This window comes from Cydia fagiglandana, chromosome Z (assembly GCF_963556715.1).
Source record: "Cydia fagiglandana chromosome Z, ilCydFagi1.1, whole genome shotgun sequence".
In the NCBI taxonomy this organism is placed as follows: Eukaryota; Metazoa; Arthropoda; class Insecta; order Lepidoptera; family Tortricidae; genus Cydia; species Cydia fagiglandana.
The window spans coordinates 22,148,076-22,169,263 of record NC_085959.1 but is presented as its reverse complement, the minus strand read 5'-3'; the positions used below and the strand labels follow the sequence as shown (position 1 = coordinate 22,169,263).

At 41.7% G+C, this 21,188-nt stretch overlaps 1 protein-coding gene across 1 annotated transcript in view; it reads right to left on the bottom strand.

Moving 5' to 3' along the window:
- Positions 1–688: 688 nt before the first annotated feature.
- The window catches only part of LOC134679386 (intermembrane lipid transfer protein VPS13B), a 65,883-nt gene continuing 45,383 nt past the window's right edge, over positions 689–21,188 (bottom strand). The window contains exons 68-94 of the mRNA XM_063538284.1: positions 21,057–21,145; positions 20,659–20,789; positions 20,084–20,223; positions 19,170–19,295; positions 18,724–18,835; positions 18,211–18,387; positions 17,380–17,535; positions 17,047–17,148; positions 16,892–16,983; positions 15,974–16,205; positions 15,548–15,691; positions 15,093–15,252; positions 13,995–14,137; positions 13,149–13,223; positions 12,809–12,848; positions 12,248–12,490; positions 11,753–11,866; positions 10,246–10,394; positions 9,231–9,468; positions 8,390–8,610; positions 7,881–8,016; positions 7,408–7,686; positions 6,842–7,029; positions 5,532–5,684; positions 4,963–5,058; positions 4,810–4,881; positions 689–4,174 (exon numbers count right to left, since the gene is read on the bottom strand). Of these exons, the coding sequence (XP_063394354.1) occupies positions 3,992–4,174; positions 4,810–4,881; positions 4,963–5,058; positions 5,532–5,684; positions 6,842–7,029; positions 7,408–7,686; positions 7,881–8,016; positions 8,390–8,610; positions 9,231–9,468; positions 10,246–10,394; positions 11,753–11,866; positions 12,248–12,490; positions 12,809–12,848; positions 13,149–13,223; positions 13,995–14,137; positions 15,093–15,252; positions 15,548–15,691; positions 15,974–16,205; positions 16,892–16,983; positions 17,047–17,148; positions 17,380–17,535; positions 18,211–18,387; positions 18,724–18,835; positions 19,170–19,295; positions 20,084–20,223; positions 20,659–20,789; positions 21,057–21,145 (3,991 nt within the window). The 3' untranslated portion in view covers positions 689–3,991. The remainder of the gene's footprint in view (positions 4,175–4,809; positions 4,882–4,962; positions 5,059–5,531; positions 5,685–6,841; positions 7,030–7,407; positions 7,687–7,880; positions 8,017–8,389; positions 8,611–9,230; positions 9,469–10,245; positions 10,395–11,752; positions 11,867–12,247; positions 12,491–12,808; positions 12,849–13,148; positions 13,224–13,994; positions 14,138–15,092; positions 15,253–15,547; positions 15,692–15,973; positions 16,206–16,891; positions 16,984–17,046; positions 17,149–17,379; positions 17,536–18,210; positions 18,388–18,723; positions 18,836–19,169; positions 19,296–20,083; positions 20,224–20,658; positions 20,790–21,056; positions 21,146–21,188) is intronic.

Sequence of the window (21,188 nt, the reverse complement as noted above, 5' to 3'; positions counted from 1 at the left end):
CGAGAAACAGGCTCAGTTTGGGATCCAGTGGTCTATCTAATAAAGGAACAAGCAAGACATATTACTGTAAGACCAAAGTGTTGAATGGTGTTTCCTAAATAATTGTAACTAGCCTTATGACCCTATACTGCATGTACAACCAGCCTTAAAATTTTGTAGCGTTTCTTTCAATATTTTTGTATGTGGGTAGATATGCAAAATGTATTTTTATATATTTATTGTCATGACATGAGTCTCCCGTTGACCAAGAACGCCGTAGAGGGTTCGAACGTCGGGATATATTTTAATTTCATTATACGCGATATTAGGTATCCGTTTACATTGTGTTACTTCGCGGTAACCAAAGACAATAGTAAACATTGCTTTGACCTCCTCTTTCATAATTGGAGCTAACCACTTTACTTATCTATATTACATAATCTTCCTAGGCCTTCACAAACCGTTGACTTCGGGTAAGGTCTTCGTCCGTAGAACTCCTATCAGCCATCTGTCCACTTCCCGACACATACATTTTCTTACTGAAGAATATCACACAATTGATGTTATTGAGATATCTTTGGGCTAAATGAACCCACTTAAGAGTAGGTAGAAACTGTATGCCAATATTGTCACTATCTGAACCAACGGGGAAAATGTGCCTAGTGGTAGTACTTTACATGCAAAGTAAGGTTACAAATACAAAGTCAGGTTAAAATTCATAGTTTTTATTATTTACTTCGTTACAATTTAGACAAGTAAAAAAATTATAGCATTAAAAATTTCTAATATACATAAGTAATATTGCACGGTCTGATTATTGATGCACACCTATTTTTGAGAGTTAGATGCAACTCATATACATTTGATTATATGGTGCTAATACTTAAATATATTAATATTAATATGTACAACACCGTGGAATACTATTAGGTATTTGTCGCTTTCGTCGACTGTACCTAAATAATCACAATGAATTCAATTTTATATTAACTCCTAACGCAGTGGTAGTACTAGTATATATTTACAAATGCCGTCAGTCTCGTTTTATTTTAATAGACAAATGTAGATCTTTTCTCTCTAATATACAGTAACTAAGTAATAGATAAATAGAAGTAAGATATCGCTATCTCTCTCACTCACTATGTTGTGTGAAAAAGGCTACAAAGATTTTAAACTGTCATGAAATAGTTTCAAATTAGTTAACAAGTTTAGGGCGTGTTGGGACTGTTAGTAAATCTTAGGTATTTTAGCATCTAGGGTAAACTACCCAATGTTTGGCCCTTTACACGTATTTGGCACCTACCAATAGTAAGGTATATCCTAATCAATATTGTAAATTAGTAAATTCCTTTGTCACAATTCATCTAAGAGCAATGATTAAATCTCCTCGTAATTTAATACCATGTAATCTACCAACTAACTCGATAGCGTTCCACCTTGACTTCGTAAATACGTACAAAATTTACATAATTATACTATAGGTACTCAAGCTGTACAACCTTATAGTCCGGTGGCCGGCTGCAAAAAACCCACCTGATAAAAAAATTGAAAATACCTACTCTGTGGGGGTAGCTGACTTTTAGTAGCTTCAACTGCTCTTGGTGGGCCGCAGTTTAACTTGGCAGATTGTGTGCAATTGGCAAGAAAGTGGTACGTAAAATCATCAATAAATCCTCATCGAAAAATAGAATAAAAGAAACGGATTCTAATCAGTTACTTACTTACTCACTTACTCCATTGGCTCAGCGACCCAAAATGAGACTTGGCCTCCGACACAAGACAGCGCCACTTTTCTCGGTCCTGTGCGACCTCTCACCAATTGTTGACTCGAAGTTCTAATAAGTAATTGTTGACTTTAATAAGCATCTAAATTAAACCTGTTGGCGTGGCGTATGTCTTGGTCAGCCTCACCTTCGCCTGCCAATCCGACCAAATTTATAAGTAAGAGTAAGTATTTTCTATGTTTTTACCAGGTGGGTTTCATGCAGCCGTCCACCGGACTATGTTTATAAACATTCACGTGTTTTTCATCTTAATTTGATTAGGTGTACCTAACCTACTACATATTATGAAGTTAATTTAATTAATGTAATTGTTTCTGCATTAACATTTGATTCGATTAAGCAAATATATAAATAAATAATACAAAAATTTTAATTTTATAATACTGTATTAATACACTTCTAAAAGCGGTTTGACAGAAGGTCAAGTCTAGGTGTTAATAAAATTCACAAGGAGTCAATCTCAAGGCGTTATGTAAAAGGTAAAATGTTATTAGTAAAATTTTGACTAGGACATAGCTCTCAAACGACAGTTCGAGGACCACATATTCACAATGTGTTTCAAAGTGCTGTCCAAGAGACTCAGAAATGGTTTGCAAGAGAGTCATACTCGTACATATCGTACATTTGACAGCAAATAATAAATAACCAAGTAATACTACAGCGGGGAAACACGGCCAGCCTTCTGGGCACCTTGCCCGTTGACGGCGATCTGGGGCAAATTTTTTACCTATCGTTTTTGTAAGTTTTATTATGTTTGTTAATTTATTTCTTTGTTTCTATCAATAAAGTAACAAAATGTATTAAAGTATGATTTAAAACACAGTAATACTTGTCGAGATAAATTTGGTAACCACAGGACAAGGGTCATGATTGCATTATTTTTCATTCAAGGTAAAAATAATTTCCGTAACTACAACAATTGCTTATTATCCTTTACCTACTTTTAAATTTTAACGTTTTGTGAACTGTATTTGTTTAAAGGAAAGGCAATTTATATGAGTCATATTTAAATTAACGATAGGCATGTCTACGTCATTCGTGCTAAAGAAAATCTTACGATTGTGCGGTGGCGTTGTTGACGATTTACGTTTAAAGCCTATTTGGGAATGTCACGCGAAATTATTAAATGCAAATTGTTGTTTAATGTCATCATGGATGACGTGCAATGACGCAATTTAACCTGGTACTCAGCCAACACCATATATGTACATACATGTACACTGGATCTACTACTCTAAATACTTGAAGGAATGTTTTATTGTAAAGGATATAAATAATATTAATATACATTTGGGATATAATTGTAATATTTCTCAATTGAGCTTCGAATGATCCTTAATATTCATGCCCGATAAGCTAGCCTCGTATAAAGACGGCTGGCAGCACATCAACCTATTCGATGTAAAGTCTGTTTTCTCTATATACTTATATTTAAATGAGAGTTTACAATTTACATATATAAAAATGAGAATAAATAAAAAAAAAACTATGTAAATACATAAAATGTATGCCAAACCATTGCGAGGCTAACCGGACCATTTTACCTGGGCATTTACATGTTACAAATATACGACATTCAAAATGGTTCATTAACAACCCCATTTAAGTTCGCCTTTACACTTATAGGGAAGTCTCGTTTATTCTAAAACCTCAAACAGTTTAGCAATTTTTTTAGTAGAATATCAAGTGTAAAGGCGGCCTACCTTACCTAATATGCTCTAGTTTCCTAGGATAGCGGTGTCGTCATATAGCGGCCGTCTCCATACAAATACTACGACATCCATATTTAGTCGTATTATTTAGTATGGAGTCGGCCGCTATAGGACGGCACCGCCATCCTAGGAAACTAGAGCATTAGTGAGTAAATATTACTGCAATGTTCTGCCGCCAGAGTGCAGCACTAGCATAGTAATTTATACATACTGTTTAGTAATTTACAGTTTATTGACCAGTTTTCATAGATAATAAAATAAGACATTGATGCATCAAGATGGTTTGTTTACAAGGGGCCTATCGAGATACGTTACAATCAGAATTTTGTTCTGCCTCTTTATGTATCGAATACTCAAGAGTGATAGAGAGGTTAGATAATGAAATTTAGATTTTCTTGTTTCATGGTGGACCTTTCAATTGTGTGCGCCCTACGCAGAGTTTTGCGTAATATTCCCTATTCTATCTACGTATGTAGGAAGGTGTCACGTAGCTGGTGTCCGGCGGGGGCGGGCCGGCTAGAGCAGGTGCAGATGGTCGTCGGAGACGGCGTGCAGCGCGGCGGTGAGCGCGGCGCGGAGCGCGGGCGCGTGGCGCGCGGCCGGCTGCAGCGCCAGCACGCGCGCCGCGCCCGGCGCCGGCGCCACGCCCCCGTCCGCGCCCGTGTACCGCGCCACGCGCGCCATCGCTGCGCTGCTTACCTGTGTACAATCATATTGTTCTTTACTACCGTACCTACTTACTGATCCATTTACCAAAGCTGAGGTGAATGTAATTACTGAATTCATATCTATAATTGTGTAAGAATGCTCTGTCATTAACATTCATACGCAAAAACTGTTTCATAGATTTTGACCTTTTCACATAAATACTCTCTTTCACTTATAAGATGTGCACTTCACAGTTGTAGAAACAACTTGTATTCCAATATAATTAATTAATTTAGGTTTAAATCAATTAACACGAACATTATTTCGTGCTATTGTGTAATATGTATCAGTAGTAAAAACAATACAACAAAAACCACAGAGCAATGAAATAATGTTCTAAATATAACATGATCGATATATTGCCTTTACACACTGGAATCATAATATTCAATCTTCGTTCCAAAGCTTTGTTTAGTTACTTAATCAGATTAGTTTGCTGTAATATTACACAGATTTATCCTGTATACGTACTGTACCGTACTGAATAACTGCATTATACTACCAGTTTACACCTTAATCAGTAATCACATGTCGTACACTTGTAGCTCTAATAATTAAAAAAAAATTACTAACCTTCAAATTAACATAAATACGATCTCATGTGAAAAACGTTAGTCAACAATTACCTGATATTCATCGTCTTCGTCCACAGATTTAGATTCTGCTACCTTCTCCTTCTGTCGTCTCGTTACCACTAACTGTGGAAAGTCAAAGATAAGTATTAGAAAGTATACATAATTTCAAATTTAGTAGGAACTATAGTCGCCGTGTTATTTTACCTCGACGATAGGTCCTTGGTGCGGCCTTAGCGTGCAGAATCGAAGATCTACCATTTCCACGATTCTCTCTGTATCTGGGTCAGTAATCATGAGGTACTGAAACAATATAAACCATATAAAGAAAACCCGATAAGGTAAGTTGATGTGTGGAATTAATTGTATATATTTCAATGTGATCTACTTCGAAATGTAACAACCTTAAAACATGACATTCATTTATTACATTTTATTTACAGTTGGTATAAATACGTTGACCGTTCGACGTATGTAGTTCGTACGTCGTATTAGATTGTCCTTTATCCTTGTGGTCTTGTGCACGAAAAGGAAAGGACCATCATAAATTTGCTTTGACTTTAATTCAACTTTAATCTATAGACTAAAGCCCTATTTAGGCGATGCGAGAACTCGCATGCGAGTTTCATTACATTGCGGTTTTAAATCGGGCAGTTGTATTGGACGTAACCAACAGTCCGCAATGTAACTAAAATTGCATGCGAGTTCGCGCGCCGTCTAAATCAGCCTTAAAAGCTATCCTCGGAAAATGAGTATGGTTTGGTTAGAGCAGGTACCTTGTGCGTGAGCAGCAGACGCAAGGGCGCGTCGTCTAGCAGCACGTCGAAGCCAGCCAGCGCGTGCGCCTCGGCCAGCCGGAACGACCAGCGCACGCAGTCGCGCCGCCAGCCGCACCCGCCGCTCTCCAACCCCGCACACAAGGAGCGCCGCTACAAACAAACGCATTATATAAACTCCTATACCTGCGTGCGTTCAATAAAAGTGTGACTTTTCACGCAATAAACTTAAACTTGATTATTTTTATGACCAACAAGGGTCTTTGGTCGTCTATAACTGAATCTGAACATTATCAATGGGCACGTCGTAAACGTTCATGTTTCGTTATTTTTCTCCACTACAACACACCGTTTACTGACTCCACCATGCAGAACGTTTGCCATATGAGTTCGTGGTAAAATTCGCTGGCCCAATATTACAGGGTTCTATGTTACATTATCAAGATAGTTGAAATTCGACTTAATGTCACTATGACAATGTTCAAATTTCAGTTCGATAAAAGTGAAACATAAAGCCTAATGCCTCGAGCCGTCTCGTTTGACATTACAAGTCCTTGCTGGTACACCCTAACTGTCCAGAATTACCGGATCCTCCTGGTGTCCCCGCGGCAATCCCGGAATGACATCAGGGTGTGGCAGATTTAGACTCCGTACTTCTACTTTTCCGCATAGTGATAAGGAGCTGTCCTTTAGGCTGACAGCCATTCATTGTCAGCCACGTCAATTGCCTATTCTAAAATACCACAATGATTAAGCACTGCAGAACTGTCAGTCGTTCCCATTAAACGGTATAAAACGTGTCATATACATATATCACACAACATTATGATGTCGACAGTATGTGTCATCGCCGCTGTTTTAAATATTGAGACAATGGGAAAATTTGTTCAAGGAAAATGGTCTAGTAAATAAAATTTTACCATCATTTCTACTTAGTAATGATAACTTGTTATTTCCCGAACATATGTAACTATAAGATATGTTGTAAATTTCAACATGAGTCAATATCGCACTTCATAAACAATTAATAATTTGAAAAAAACGCTTTGTTTTCTAGAAAAACAATTGACGTGATCAACCGTAATTTATTATCTTAGGAAATAACATTATACTCAGTATCGATTAGTACTTCCTATATTTTTTTATTAAAATCTGCAAAGCATAAATAATTTGATGACGTTGAATCTATGAAGCACCAATTTCAAATAATTATTATTTCCTCTTCGTTAGACTGGACTACTATAACACGAGATTTCAGTTGCCTGATTTTTGGGTTAGTTACAGTTTCATAGTTATTAGAGTGGGCATACCTGCGGCACGGGGTCCCAGCCGGTCTGGCGCAGCAGGCCGTGGCCGGCGAAGGCGACGAGGTCGGCGGTGGCGGAGAGCGGCTTGGTGAGCGCGCCTACCAGCCCGCGCCGCAGCGCCGCTGCGCTGCCCTCCACCTCGCCCACCGCCACGCTCACCAGCGGGTGGTGCGCCAGCCCGCCCACTGCGCCTGTACAACATCGTTACATTTAGCGTAAAAATAATACGTACACAACGGCCGGTTGTTTAAAATTGTTGGTAAAGGTAACTTGCGTCTGTTAATTTGTTCTTATAGTTTTGCCAAGCCTAATTTTATATGAACATGACATCAGGATTTTATGATACTGAGAGCGATATTCTGACTTTATAATTTGAATTGCTTCGCATTGCCTCTGGTGATGCGGGTGTTCATTGGCGTCGGTAATCGCTTACCATCAGGCAATTTGTTTGACACAACTCCCTGTGCATTTCGCGTGCACACATCAGCCTGAGCAATCGTGAAATCTTGAAGGTCGTATCATACCATAATCGTAGCGTCAGTATGTAAAACCATTGAACCGTATATTACCAAGTATGTTGATAGCGAAGTTGGTGATGCCGGCGGCGAGCCCCTGCACAAAGGTGTCGGGGTGACGTCGGCGCGCGGCGGCGGCGCGGCGCGCATGGTCGTCGTCGCCGGCCAGCAGGTCCAGGTTGCGCGCCAGCGAGCCGGCGCAGGCGCTGAGCGAGCGCAGCAGCGCGGCCGCCGCCGCCGCTGCCACGCCGCGCACGCCGCCGCGCGCGCCCCCAACGCGCGCTGCCAACGCGCCCGGTGCACCCAACAGCTCCAGGCCGCCTACGACCCAACCTACCGACACAATATCCATATCACATCTGGGGTTCCAGCAGTGCCCCCGCCAAGCCGAGTTTACTTATTTTTCTAATGAGACAAAATTAGTTCAATTCTATTTTTAATTGTACATGATGACTTTAAATCTAAAATATAGGAGAGCAAAAGCTGATGAATTCATAGCAATTAAAATGATGAGGATAAATGTATACCTGCGCCCAGTATGGCGGCGGACAGGTAGTGCACTGTTAGCGCGTGCGTCAGTCGCTCGGCGCACGTCACCATGTCCGTCTGCTGGAACGCGCTCAGGCATAACGGACTCTGGTCCAGCGCAATGTACATACGCACCTGCACATCAATATTCTCTATTAATCTTAGAAAAATTAAAACAAGTCAAAAATAATTGGAATTATCGAATATAGTATCAAATCGTGTTCAATCGAATTAAGCCCTTGTGAAATCATGTGACATTTGGTTTCCTACGGTCGCTTAGCCTATAACCTAGTTTGTAGCGATAAAGATCACGTACTCCTTAAAGCACGATACACATGAAGTAGCCAGTAAACATCCTACGGCAGTAAGCGCAGCCGTAGTATGCATTAGAGCGCGCGCGTCGGCCGCGAGAGAGCTCCGGGCGAGAGTGCGGCGCGTGCCCACATAGCCTTCCTCCACGTACTATGTATCCCTTAAGGCCTGAGACACATATGAGTAAACATCTTACGGCAGTATGCAGCGTGAGCGTGAGATCCAACGGGTGCAGGTGCAGCGAGCGTAGCCGCAGCGGACGCTGCAGCGCGCGCGTCTCGGCCGCGACGAAGGCGCCGGGGGCGGGCGCGGGCCCCGCCGGCCGCGCGGCGCGCGCCAGCCGCACCAGCGCGCCCACGTACCCGTCCTCCACGTACAGCGCCAGCGGACCCAGCCGCAGCTCCACCTCTGTCAGCTCTGAATCAAGTTCCATTATTTATTAATTCATAGGTTAACTATTTTCACATTTAGGTCTTGAAATTTAGATACGAATGATGAATGATTAAAATCCCATATATAGGTTTAAAAAAGTACCGAAAAGTTTAAAATTATACTGAAATGGCTATACCTATATTTTCCATCACCCATTCTTGTACTTTGTACTTTCTAGGGCCTGGACATCACAGCGGCTCCCATACGTTGCCCTCAGTGGCTCGCACGCTTTTATGACCACATCCCAGAAATATATTCGAGATGACAGAAATATATTCTAACTACCAAACCTAGTCACAAAATTTGACGCGGATCGGCTGAGAAATGCGACGGACGAATGTTCTCCTCTGCAAGTGTCTCGTATGTGCATACGAAAGCATTTTTGCCCAAACTGGAACTGAGACCTTCGCTGACGCTCGGTCATTCAGTTTCATCGATTTCATTGTAAACGCCATATACATATGTAAAGAAAGTTTCACCCGGGTGTAATAGGCTCTATATATCTATTTAAGATTTCATTGTCATTTAGTTAGCCGTTGGATCTCCTTATGTAAATAAATAAATATATCACGGCGACACAGTACTACATTTATAATGACGCTAACCTTTATAAGCGGCGTCGATAACAGTCCACGAGTCATAGCACAGGCGAAGCATCAGGCGCGCTTCGTTCTCTCGCAAGGCGAACGCGTCGCCGGCGGCGCCGGGCCACAGCGGCGGCCACGCGTCGCTCGCCGGCGGCTCGCCGCGCGTCGACGCTACCACCGCGAAGTCGTAGTTGCCGCTCTCGTATTGCAGGTTGTCTACTTGGATGTCGGCGATCGAAACTACTGCTTTAGTCCCCTGTTGAATACAAACAAAACTAACCTTATCACAGCATTTTGCAAGCTTTTAGAATTGGTACAAGTTATGCAAACAAAGTTACTTTAGGTGAAATTTTGTATATGGTCATTCGCTGAGGATCTAACGCTGCCGTAAGAGTTTAGCATTGCATGTAACATGTTTTTCTGTTGTCCGTACTGAAAGCGTCAACTTTCTGCACGCTGCGCTAAACGAAGCAGTAGCTTTCCGGCTCGATCGAACATAAAAATAGCACACAAACCTCGGCCTGTAAATAAGAAATAAGGAATGCAAATCGGTTATTTTTTGTATGGAAATAACCGCGGTTTCGGTTAAAAACCGATTATTTCCATACAAAAAATTACCGATTTGCATTCCCTAATAAGAAAGCTTCAGTTCAAATGTTTGTGATCATTAGTGTGACAAATAACTTACGTGTGATCTAAGCATGAATCTACTATTTAATTGGATCTGGTGTGAGGGGTGGGCGAAATGACCGAACGGCATAGTCTTTATGTATCTTTCAGTAGGAATAACAGCGAAAGCGCTTTTATTGTTTGTCCTTAACAGTCTCACATTTTTTTTATTCCCTACCGTAAATCTAGTATGTATTTATTATGGTGGGAAACAAATAAACTCGACCAATTATAGTGTCGCATTGCGTATATGTTTTGTCCCTCACGGAGGCACGCGTATACCACTTCTATAGGACCCTTCCTGGATCTAAGACATTTCTTACTTTTACTGCACTAGGTATATAAATACTATAACGTTACTTACCGTGCTGTCACATTGCACCGAGAGAGCGGCCCGGTCGATGTGCAGAGCGAGCAACGGACTAACGTCGGGCGTGGCAGCCATTTCGATAGCTATGCCGGCTACCACGCAGCGCACTCGCTCCACTGACGACCATCCCTTGTCAACCCATTCTACAAATAGTAAGCTACGATATAAGTATAATACCTAACCAAATCCGGGTATGTGTTTTAAGTGACACCGGCTATATGGCTACGATGAATATTGCGAGCATATTCGAAGTCGATATCGAAATATTAAGTTGGGAGGAATGTAGGTAATCACACATAAACAATTCAATTACTTATTCAAAAAACAATATAAATATAAGTAGTATGAAACTTAACGATTGAATATTAAGTAGGTATTATTAAGATCTGGGAGACCGAGCTTTGCTCGGAAAACATATAAAAACTCAAAAATGGCGCGCATTCCCATGGATAAGACCTAACTAGATCGATTTTTCGCCCCAGCAAACCCCTATATAGCAAACTCCATCGAAATCCTGAGAGCTGTTTCCGAGGTCCCCGAAATATATAAATATTTATACTTATATGTCTGAGCGTGACTCCAGAATGACGTATTGCAGCGTTACATTTCATAATTTTAGATGCCTGTATAAAATCGATTAGCAATATTTTGCTACGTAGTACTTGGTTGTAACGAAATTACTAACGTAGAGAGTAACGCCGTCTATTGGCGTATTGTTGACCTAAGATGACAGGTAAAAGGCTTTGGAACGTCAAGTGGTTTAATTTGCGTGAAGTTCGGTACGAGGTGGCATTATTGTCGTTATGTTGGTAGACTGGTCGAGCAGGTTTGCCAACTGGACTTTGAGGCGGGAGCAGAGAGACTCCGCCGCTGGTAGTTCATCTTGATCGGACCGGGTTAGAGATCGGACGTTATCGTTAGCCATACCTCGTGCCTAACTCGCCACGTTCCTGAAGGCTTATACCTGAAGGATTATTCTGAAAGCTTATAGAATCCAACGTTCTTTAACCATTTAGCTAAGTGTTTTATTTCAAGTGTTATTTAATTTCTTATGTTTCATTAGAAGCTCACTTTTGTGAAATAAAGAAAGGATGTGTTGTTTTGAAAAGATGTGTCCCGCTGAGTTTGTTGCCGGACCCATATAGGGCTAAATCTTCTCAGGTCAGAGGTGTGGGGTTGGAGCCGGCCTAGTTTGACTTGAATAAAGATTTGAACGGTTTTATTTGATCTTTTTATTTTGAATCAATCCTTTATCGAAATAGTGATTAGTTATTATCATTTATCATTTAGTACTGAAATATAGTAGGCGCTAGTATGGTTAACGAGTTCGAATGTTGGTAGGGTAGCATACTAATTTAGCTGAGAAGTAATACATCGAGTTACTACGCCCATCCGCCCACCGCCATTAGGACCATCGTTTTCCGATATATACATTACATCCAATTACAAGCACGATACACATGTATTATAGTTGTTATTACTGTACGCGTTGTGTTTATACCTGACTCGGAGATACTTCGCAGAACTTTGGCGGATTCTTCGTAAGACCTTACGTTAGCGATTGTGACCATGCTGTTCTCACTGCGGAATGTAGGTTCCGTTTTCAGCATGACTCCTGAAAAAGGTTAAGAACATATAACTTGCGTTACTGCTTACATTAATTTATAATAAAAGTTTTACTCTTTCAGCGTTTCTTATCTGTGGTAGTATATGACCGTAGTTCTGTAGAAAGCGACCAACTTTTTATTTTTGTCAAAGTGACTTACACCCTAACTCAGTGGCTTTGGTCGCTTTCTGTATTGATAAAAAATTGAGTTGGTCGTTTTCTGCATAACTACGGTCATATTAGGGACATAAAAAAATTTACAGTGTAATAATTACAGCATTAAACTGTATTTATTATCTGCGAATATAATCTGAAAAACTTTAATAACGATTCTCATTGACGAGACACATCCTAAGCATATTCTTATGTAATAAATGTGAAAATACAAACCTGAATCCTCCTTTTCATCATCTAGCAATTTTATTGTTTCATTAACTTTCTCTAATTTACAAGTAGTACTAGTTGACTCGTCATATTTCTGCAAATTCAGAATCTCTTTTGTTTCCAAGCCAGGTTCTAAATTGTCATTTGCACTAGTTAAATTCTTGCCCTCTTGTTCAGAAGTGTTGGCCGGCGCGGTCGAGAAGTTCGTGCTTACAACAGGTACTCTAGCAAGTTTAGTTTGAGTGGGGGCTGGAAAGAACATCATTACAATTACTGTCATTGTTATGTACTCGTATTCTGTTAATACACACAATTTAAAATACACGTTTCATGCGATATGCACAATTTAAATTTATTACAATCATTCATCATTGATTTCAATCCAAGGACTTGTACCTGAAACTAAATAACATGGCAACCACAATGAGCAAAGGTTCATAGCAAAGTAAGTAGACCAATGTCTACTCGTTGTTTTACGGCTGCGAACACCACATCATCTTTGATAACAATCTAAAGAAATAATTCCGTCACCTTAAAAATACACTGCAGATTCTTATTTATACTTACCCGTCAGTTGAGAAGAGGCTACCGATCTGATTATATTGACCTAGAAAGGAAGATATAGTTCTATTAGATGTATTAGAACAAATTAAATTATTTTAATTGAAATTATTTTCATAAAATATTTTAATTTCTTTTTATCAAGTAGAAATACTATATAAATGAGGATAGCGGGGCTGGGAGGCCACAGATGACCCTCGCGCAGGCAGCTTTCTCGCGCAAAAATTGGCCATAGCAATACAGCGCGGGAACGCTGCCTGCGTGATGGGAACCATACCAAGGGCGCAAAATGTTCTATTTAGCATTAGAAATATGTTTAGAAAATTGTGGGCTCTTCGGCACGCACCTCGTTTCCTGTATCTGTATCGGCACAGAAGGATCCTTCCAGCCGACGTCTTATCACGCTCGCTGATATGTCGTTCTGTAATAGGTATAATGTTAGCAACATTTTATTACTATCCCAATGGTGTAAAACCAGTGTAAAACATAACATCAAGTTAACAATACAAGTATAAGGTTGACTATTACTGTTCACTTATATGCTGGTTTGATAAATAAAAATACATCTGTTATAATATATGCAAATACAAATATGTAGCTGCTTTTACACCATATATCCATTCCCGAATTCTGCCCTGTCCGAGTCCTTTTCCCACCAGGCTAACTTCAGGGATAACTCTGAGCGCAAGAAGTAGAGAAGTTAGAATAAAGCCGCACAAGGTTGACGGTGCTTATATTCCGGCTGAGCCCCATTCCCTCCACTCCACCTACTAGTATAGCATTTAGTGCATTGGTTCGGAACCGGAGGGTAATACATATATGCCCCATATGTAATACATATAATACATATTAGGAGTAAAATTGATATTCAGTGGGATAATAGAGTTGGAGGTTCATTATTTGTATTTATATGCTGTTACTGGTAGTTTGAAATGATACCATACACGGTGTTTTGTTTTAAACTTCGTTAACTTTGGGGTATGGCTAAGTACATTTAAGGAAACTGATTGGCATTTTTTTTTTGCTACTTTTTTACTTGTACCTTAGTTTAAACACGGTACTCGACTGAAAAAATACTATTACGTATCCCGAAATTTAGACAGAAATCTACCAATCCCGAATTTAAATACCATGGTGCCCAAATAAGTATGAGAATTCGGATCAGGTAAGAAAAGTATAATATATGAGGCACCTCGTCGACGTCCTTCAACTCGAGCAGCGAGGAGTGCGGATGGGGCCGCACGCGCAGCTTGACCGTGTCGCTGTCGGGCAGCTGCACTAGTTGCTCGCCGCCCGCCGCCGCCACCCCCTCGCTCCACTCCGGATCTTTGTGCTCTGCCACATCACCACAAATAGCGTGTTTAACTAAAACGTAATTACATATACCAGTACTTACTATCGGCGTTTAATGTTATGTAGCTGATGACAACCAGAAGGCTTACCGCGAACCACTTTCAACGTGTTGCCTCTCTGTCGCACTTGTACATTCGTACGTAAGTGCATTGAACGTGGTTCGCGGTTCGAACTCACTTTCCATCCATTCCGCCTGCCGAAAGTATTATCTTTTATAATATATGAGGTAATCGAACAGAAGAGTCGCCTAATGTTACCATCACTCATGGCTCATGGACACCCGCAACACCAGAGGAGTTACAAGGGCGTCGCCGGCCTTTTAGATGGTAGTACGCACTCCCACAGTTACATTTACCAATCTGCGGTCCCCGCTCAACTGAAGACTCATCACCAGTTGTGTTCAGTGGACAGGTCAGCGTGAGCCTTTGTGCTTCTCTCAATTGTGAAATATATACAGTGTGGAAAGATAAGTCGGGCCCTGGAGGGAAACTACCTTAAATCCTTAAGGTGGCTCCTTTTACTTAAAGGAGATATTCCTTTATTTTTAAAAAGAAACACAACTGCATTCAAAGACTTTTTCTATTTTTCTTCAATTTGGCTTGTCTAAAAAAATCTTGAGTACTAAATATTACATTTTATGGATATTTTGTACGACGGACGAGTGTAAGACCTAATGTTTCTTTGAGAAATGTTAACATTAACTGTATCGACTAGTAGAATAAAATTGCGAGTTATTATTTTTTTGAATTTTTAGGCGGTTCGAGTCCCGGGCGAGGCTAGCGAGTTTTAGAAAATTTTTGAAATCAGTTCTGTTTCTTTTTCAAAATAAAGGAATGTCTCCTTTAAGTAAAATAAGCCAGCTTAAGGATTTAAGGTAGTTTCCCTCCAGGGCCCGACTTATCTTTCCACACTGTATATAATAATAGAGTGTCCGTACCGTTGAGTTTGCCGATAGTGAGGAAAGGAATGAGGTCCGTGTTGGGAGCGGCGTTGGGCGGCGGCGGGAACCGAGCGCTGTGCGCCGGCGTCGAGTAGTGCACCACGCCCCCCGCCTCCACCGCGCAGTGCCACCGAGTGCCCGGACATTCAGCTACCGTCTGATATGAAAACACCAGTTTACGCATGTACTTGACCACATATACCGGAAGAGCGCCAAGCGTCTCCGTTTCAGGTTAGCAAAGCTTTAAAATGCCCGGCTGTTCACCTCTACAGGTTGCATTACTTGCATTTCTCAAGATTCTCGTGAAATTCTGCGAGCTGGTTCGATAATTATAGGGTTTATTGTGTAGTCATTTTAATCAATTTTTACAAAATGGCGGATTCATGGGGTCTCGCAAGGTCTATAGCTCACAGAGCCAATAGCATCCTATAGGCTATGTATGTGAGCATTACCTTCGCTGGTCCGGCCAGGTCAGGCTGCGCTATGAGGAGCGCGTGGCTCGAGTGGTTGTGTACCACGAACTGCGGGCACGGGTCCGGCGCCACCGTCACCACCCACCGGCCTTCATGCTTCTGCTGCACTACCACAGCTGGTATCTGTAAACATTACATAGAAACTGTGTTCTAAACTCGTTTAAGTTTAGTTGAAGTAGAAACTATGAATGACCCAGTGACATGGCGTGTGGGCTTATCACATTGACAATTAGTATGAAAACCGCTCGGGATCTCGCATCAATGTCCCTGTTACCTCGTACTAAGATGTCCAGAAATCATACCTTAATAATCATACATTGAAATGAATAACCTTGTGGTATATTGCAACAGCGCTGGATCCAACGACTAGATTAACTCGACGTGTAAATACTGTATCACGCTCACCGATCTGCCCGCATGATCTCGCAGCGCCACGGCGCGGCGCACGGGCGCGGCGGCCAGCAGCACCGGTACGTGCGCGTGCGCGGGCTTCGCGGGGTCCTCCCCCTGCGCGGGCTCGGCGGCGTCCGCCCCCCGCGCCGGCAGCGCCAGGCACAGGTATGTACGCAGCTCGCTCGGGTCGCCGCCACGCCACCGCTCCAGCACCCAGAAACGACTCAGCGCTTCTCCGTCGAGACTGGATTAAATGTTCATTTATTTCCATTTGTACATCGTTACCATTGTAAATGACATAGCCGAGGGCCCTGACGAGCAAATATTGAATAAATATTTTCAGAGTAATTGAGATAAAATGTAAAAATCGGAATGATGACTATATTTCTTGTCGCCATTTCGCGTACCACGTCCAGTTTCTTTCTAATTTCCTAATGTTACGCCTTTTCTTAATTGCTGCACACACATAAAATTGTTGACTGGCAAACCCAACGTCTGGTTACCCTAATATTGTTTTATCGCTTTTATCCATGCTATGCTCATTTATGGAGGTATATATTATACACAAGGTAATGGTACTGGTTGCCCTGAAAACCAGCGCCATGACTAAGTATCTTAGTCATCGGCATATGCTGAGTGGCATCCATTTTGGTGTTAGAATATACATATTAGAATAAGATGTATTATAGGTTAAGTTTTATGTTTTACACCAAATAAAGTATTTCTATTCTATTCTATTCTAATGAGACATGTAGTACTTTATTCGTAAATACAAACGTAAAAAATTTTCAACAACACAACTAACAACTTATGACAAGATAATACGAAGTATAAGAATAATAAAATGCAAGTAGTTGGTATGACAGCGCCATTGATAATATGTACTTGTGCCTACAATGTTCTTTATTTAATACGACACTATGAACCTACCTTCCTTCATTAGTCGGACTGACAACTTTGTAGTTTTTGGGCTGCAAATTCACATCATCCGAGTTGGTAACAGGAACGGCTATACCTGAAACCTGGCACAAACAATCAGTTTACAACTAAAACATTGAAATAAATAAACGTGTTACTAAACTTACCAATAGATTAGTTTCCAGTCTGTTTATAAGTAGGAAAGTCGAGGTCACTCCCAAAACGTTAATCTCTTCCTTTATTTCGTAGTGCAGCGTCAGGAAGGCCACCTTAAGTTGTCATAAACGTAAGTTGTTAAATGTTTGTTGCAAATATGATGTATAAAGTGTGGTTGTGAATTAACACGATTCTTTATCAAATAGTTTTTACAGTCACTTTAGGTAAGAAAGCCTAAGGCGGATCAAGGTCAAGCTTTACATACTGCTACATTATATTGATTTACGGCGTGAGAGAATAGAGGTTCAATATAAAAATTGGTTGGAAATTGGTTTGTGTGGTACCTTCTGTTTGCAGTGTATGAGGAAGGGCGCGGGGTGGTCTAGCGCGACGCAGCCGCGCGGCGGCGAGCCGTAGCGGCCCGGCTCCTCGCCCCACACCTGCAGCTGCCCGCTCACGAATGTCTCCCGCCCCATCTCCACCGACATGAAGAATGGTTTCTGTTGACACGAAATCACCGCCATTGATTTAGATGACGTATTTAACCTTTTGGAGGCCAAGAAAGGAGTACATACGTATGGCATACGCTGTCAATGTAACCTTCATATTGGCTATGACGCTTTTTTACAAGAAAAATAAATATCCCACTTTAGGATTTGGATCAGTGTGCGGCAGTTCGTTGCACAGTATACGGGTCAGTACCATCGCCCACACTGTTAACTGTACATCGTTGGACCTTATGATGCCTTTGTAATAAGGTCCACCGATGTACAGTCAGGAGTGTTGCTGTTTGTACTATCTAAATTCTAAAGTATAACAACAACTCAAACTCAAAGGTTATCTACTCAAAGGTTAACTGGAACAAATCCCTCCAAAGGATAAGTTCGCCTTTGTACTTCTTACTAATTGTATGTTATTTTTAAGTAATATGTCTTTTTGCACATTAAAGAGTTTACTACTACTACTACAACATGTACAGCGCCAATTTGATACGGCCATTTGACGGATAAGGACCTTCAGTATGCTCTAGCCGTGCCGGACTCGAGCCCGCAGAGCGGCGCGGCGGCGAGTATAAAGTGCGCTGCGGTGCACAGCAGCGGCACTGATAGCGGCTGATATCGATCTACCGCGAGCAGCCGCAGTCACCCTATTCATCTAGCACGTCAGGTACGGACCTGCATAAGGGCGCTCGGTGCGGAGACCGCGGCGCCGGGTTCCAGCCGGCAGAGCGGCGCGGCGTCGTGCGCGCGCAGCGTGAGCGGCACGCGCGCCGCGTTGCACAGTAGCGCCACCGGCCGCAGCGAGATCTGCAGCGAGCACCCGCCGCCCGCGCGCACTGCGTCGTACCGCACCTGAATAACACACAATCATTACAAATAGGAATGTATTGGAAAGTATGGCGGTATCAACTGCTATGTTACAAAATAGAGGATAAATACATAATAGCAGCAAGATGCGCTGCAATTGTTTAGGTTTCAGCTTCCGGTAGTGTTCCAGTTTGAGCTATTGAATAAAAATAAATTACTATCTATTGGCTTATATATTTTTTATTTATATAGTAATAATATATGTATATGAATCTGGCGGTTGATTGAAGTTAGAAGATACACATACTCTTTATATTCAAAAGCAAAATGCAGTTGTCACATATACATGATCTGGGGGTTTTAACCTCGTTAGAAACTAACCGTGACGTCGCAACGTGGTTGCAATTTCGCCGGGCTCCACGGCCCCGACCAATGGGACGCGACTATGGAATAAGGCCAGTCGCTCGTCGCTCGTCGCGCCGACCGGTCAAACCTACACCAAAAATAGACACAAGTACAGGTCGATTTACTACTGAAGTGGGTTGAATGTATAAAGAACAAAAAATATATCAAAGTCTCACCTAAAAATACACTCAAAACATTGAAATATATAAAATTCGTTTCTCAAGCAATTTACTTGGAATATCGCTGGATATGTTCCTATTTTTTTGTTACCTATGACAGGAGCAACACTTGCTGCTACAGTTCATATTGATCGACATACGACCTAAATTACGTGAGTGACTGCGTTTACTATATTTCAAAAAATTTCAATGATAGATGTAAATCAACAAAATGCTTATACTTATACAGTTCAACTGTCTTACCATTCGCGAATCTCTTCAACGATTTCATTGATGTTGTTCACCGGCGCCCGTTTGTCGAACACGGAGGTGTCGGTTACACCGTAGTGCAGAGGAATCGCCTCGCGGGTGACCGGGTGCTCCACGTCTCTGTAAGCAATAGGAATTTGGTCAATTTGGCCAATGTTCATAATTATACTTTCAAACTGAAGTTTTCTGAAAAACTTAAGAGAAAAAACGACTAAACTTCACATCGTTGTCAAACGTCATGATAGATAGTTTAGGAAAAGATTACCCAGAAAATACCACATTTAGTGCACCTGACCATGGGGACTAGACCCTAAGTAAAGGACATGATAAACAAGCTAATATCACCATCGATAAAGAGTCGTACAAGATAAGAAGTTGATTTTAATTCATAAATATAGCCGGTCAAGCACGTTTGTCAGCAGAAAAAGGCGCGATATTCAGACTTTTTATGGAACAAAAACCCCTCGCGCCTGCATTTTTTTAAAATTTGCCGCTCCTTTCTACTAACGGAAATGCTTGAGTATATATAGAAACAAGACATACACAGGTGAACTTACACAGGTCGAGCAACGCTGAAATTTCCAGATAAATGTAAGTATTGAACAGAAGGTATATATTTGAACTTATTACTATAGCTTGAATCGAAATTGAAAACCGGCTAGCACACCGCAGTGTGCTTGTCCGAATCTGCTTGTGAATGAAATGTAATCCAGTAGGTAAAATTTGATCATGTTCCTAGTGTTCCTGGCTTTTACCCAAGGCTCACTAAGGGCCGCTATAACCTAGGGATCGCTAGGCCACGGCTCGGTTTTCTCAAGGTTTTCCCTTCCCCTGACTTCCCTTCACACAAAAGTAAAGGGTGAGCGAGTCTGCGTCGGTGTTGTATAGAAATGTATGTGATAGGTTACTTGTACTGGAAGGACAGCTGGTGGCGCGCCGCGGTTGTGCCGGGCGCCAACAAGTGCGTGCAGGCGCCGCGGCCCGGCGCCGTCTGCACCAGTGGGGACGGCGCGGGCTCTGAAGTCTCTATCTGCGTTGTCACTAACACCTGAACAAAACGACTGCCATGATTGGAATCGTATTCCACTAACCTCCACCACCTACACAGCATTGAGTCAAGAAAAATACAAAAGCTTTTAAAAAGTCTGACAAAACTATAAAACAGTACAAATACCCGGTATAGTTAATTTGTTATTTCCCATCATTTTAACATTTGGAAGAAGACAACAGCTAATTATAATGAAAGGAGGAGTTCTAAGCTTTACCGCTTTACAAACAAAGGCATAAAACGCTACTTTCGTTTTGTGCAGATTAGGGAGCTGAAGTTGGCGCGCATTCTAGCTGCAATTAGAAACCACACCGGAACCGCCATATACGAATTTAGCGCGCCAAGAAGATAATGCGACTTCTCGAAATTTTATGACGCGGTTGCACATTAGAAACAGAATTGCGGCCACAGAATTCTACTGTGCCTAGTACTAACGTCAGTGTCGAGCGGCAAGTGCGAGCACAGCACGTAGAGCGGCCAGATGGCGGCCAGCACGCGGCCGTCGGAGCGCGCGCGCACCACGCGGCACCACACTGACACGTACGCCGTCTCACCCTCGCTCGGCACTGGAAACAGAGCATGTCAACCATCAAAATATTCAGGCTTAGGTCACGAAACGCACGCTCCGAGCGTGCACGCTTACGCTGACGCCGACATCCACACATTTAATAAACATGTATGGCGGTCGGAGACAGCGTCCAGCGTGCATTTCAATCAATTACATAGATAGTAAAAAAAAAAATGAGCCATGCCCACTACACGCCGTGCTTACACGTGAAACTGTTAATATTATTTGAAATTGATAATTAGGTAATGTAGTAGTATTATCTTACCTTTAACTAACCACGGCACGTTTTCTTTTGGACATTCCTTAAGCGGTATGTCACCAGACCAACCGGTGTCTTGCGTTGTAAACTTTATTCTGAAAATTGTTACAATGTCAAACTACAATTGTATAGAAAACA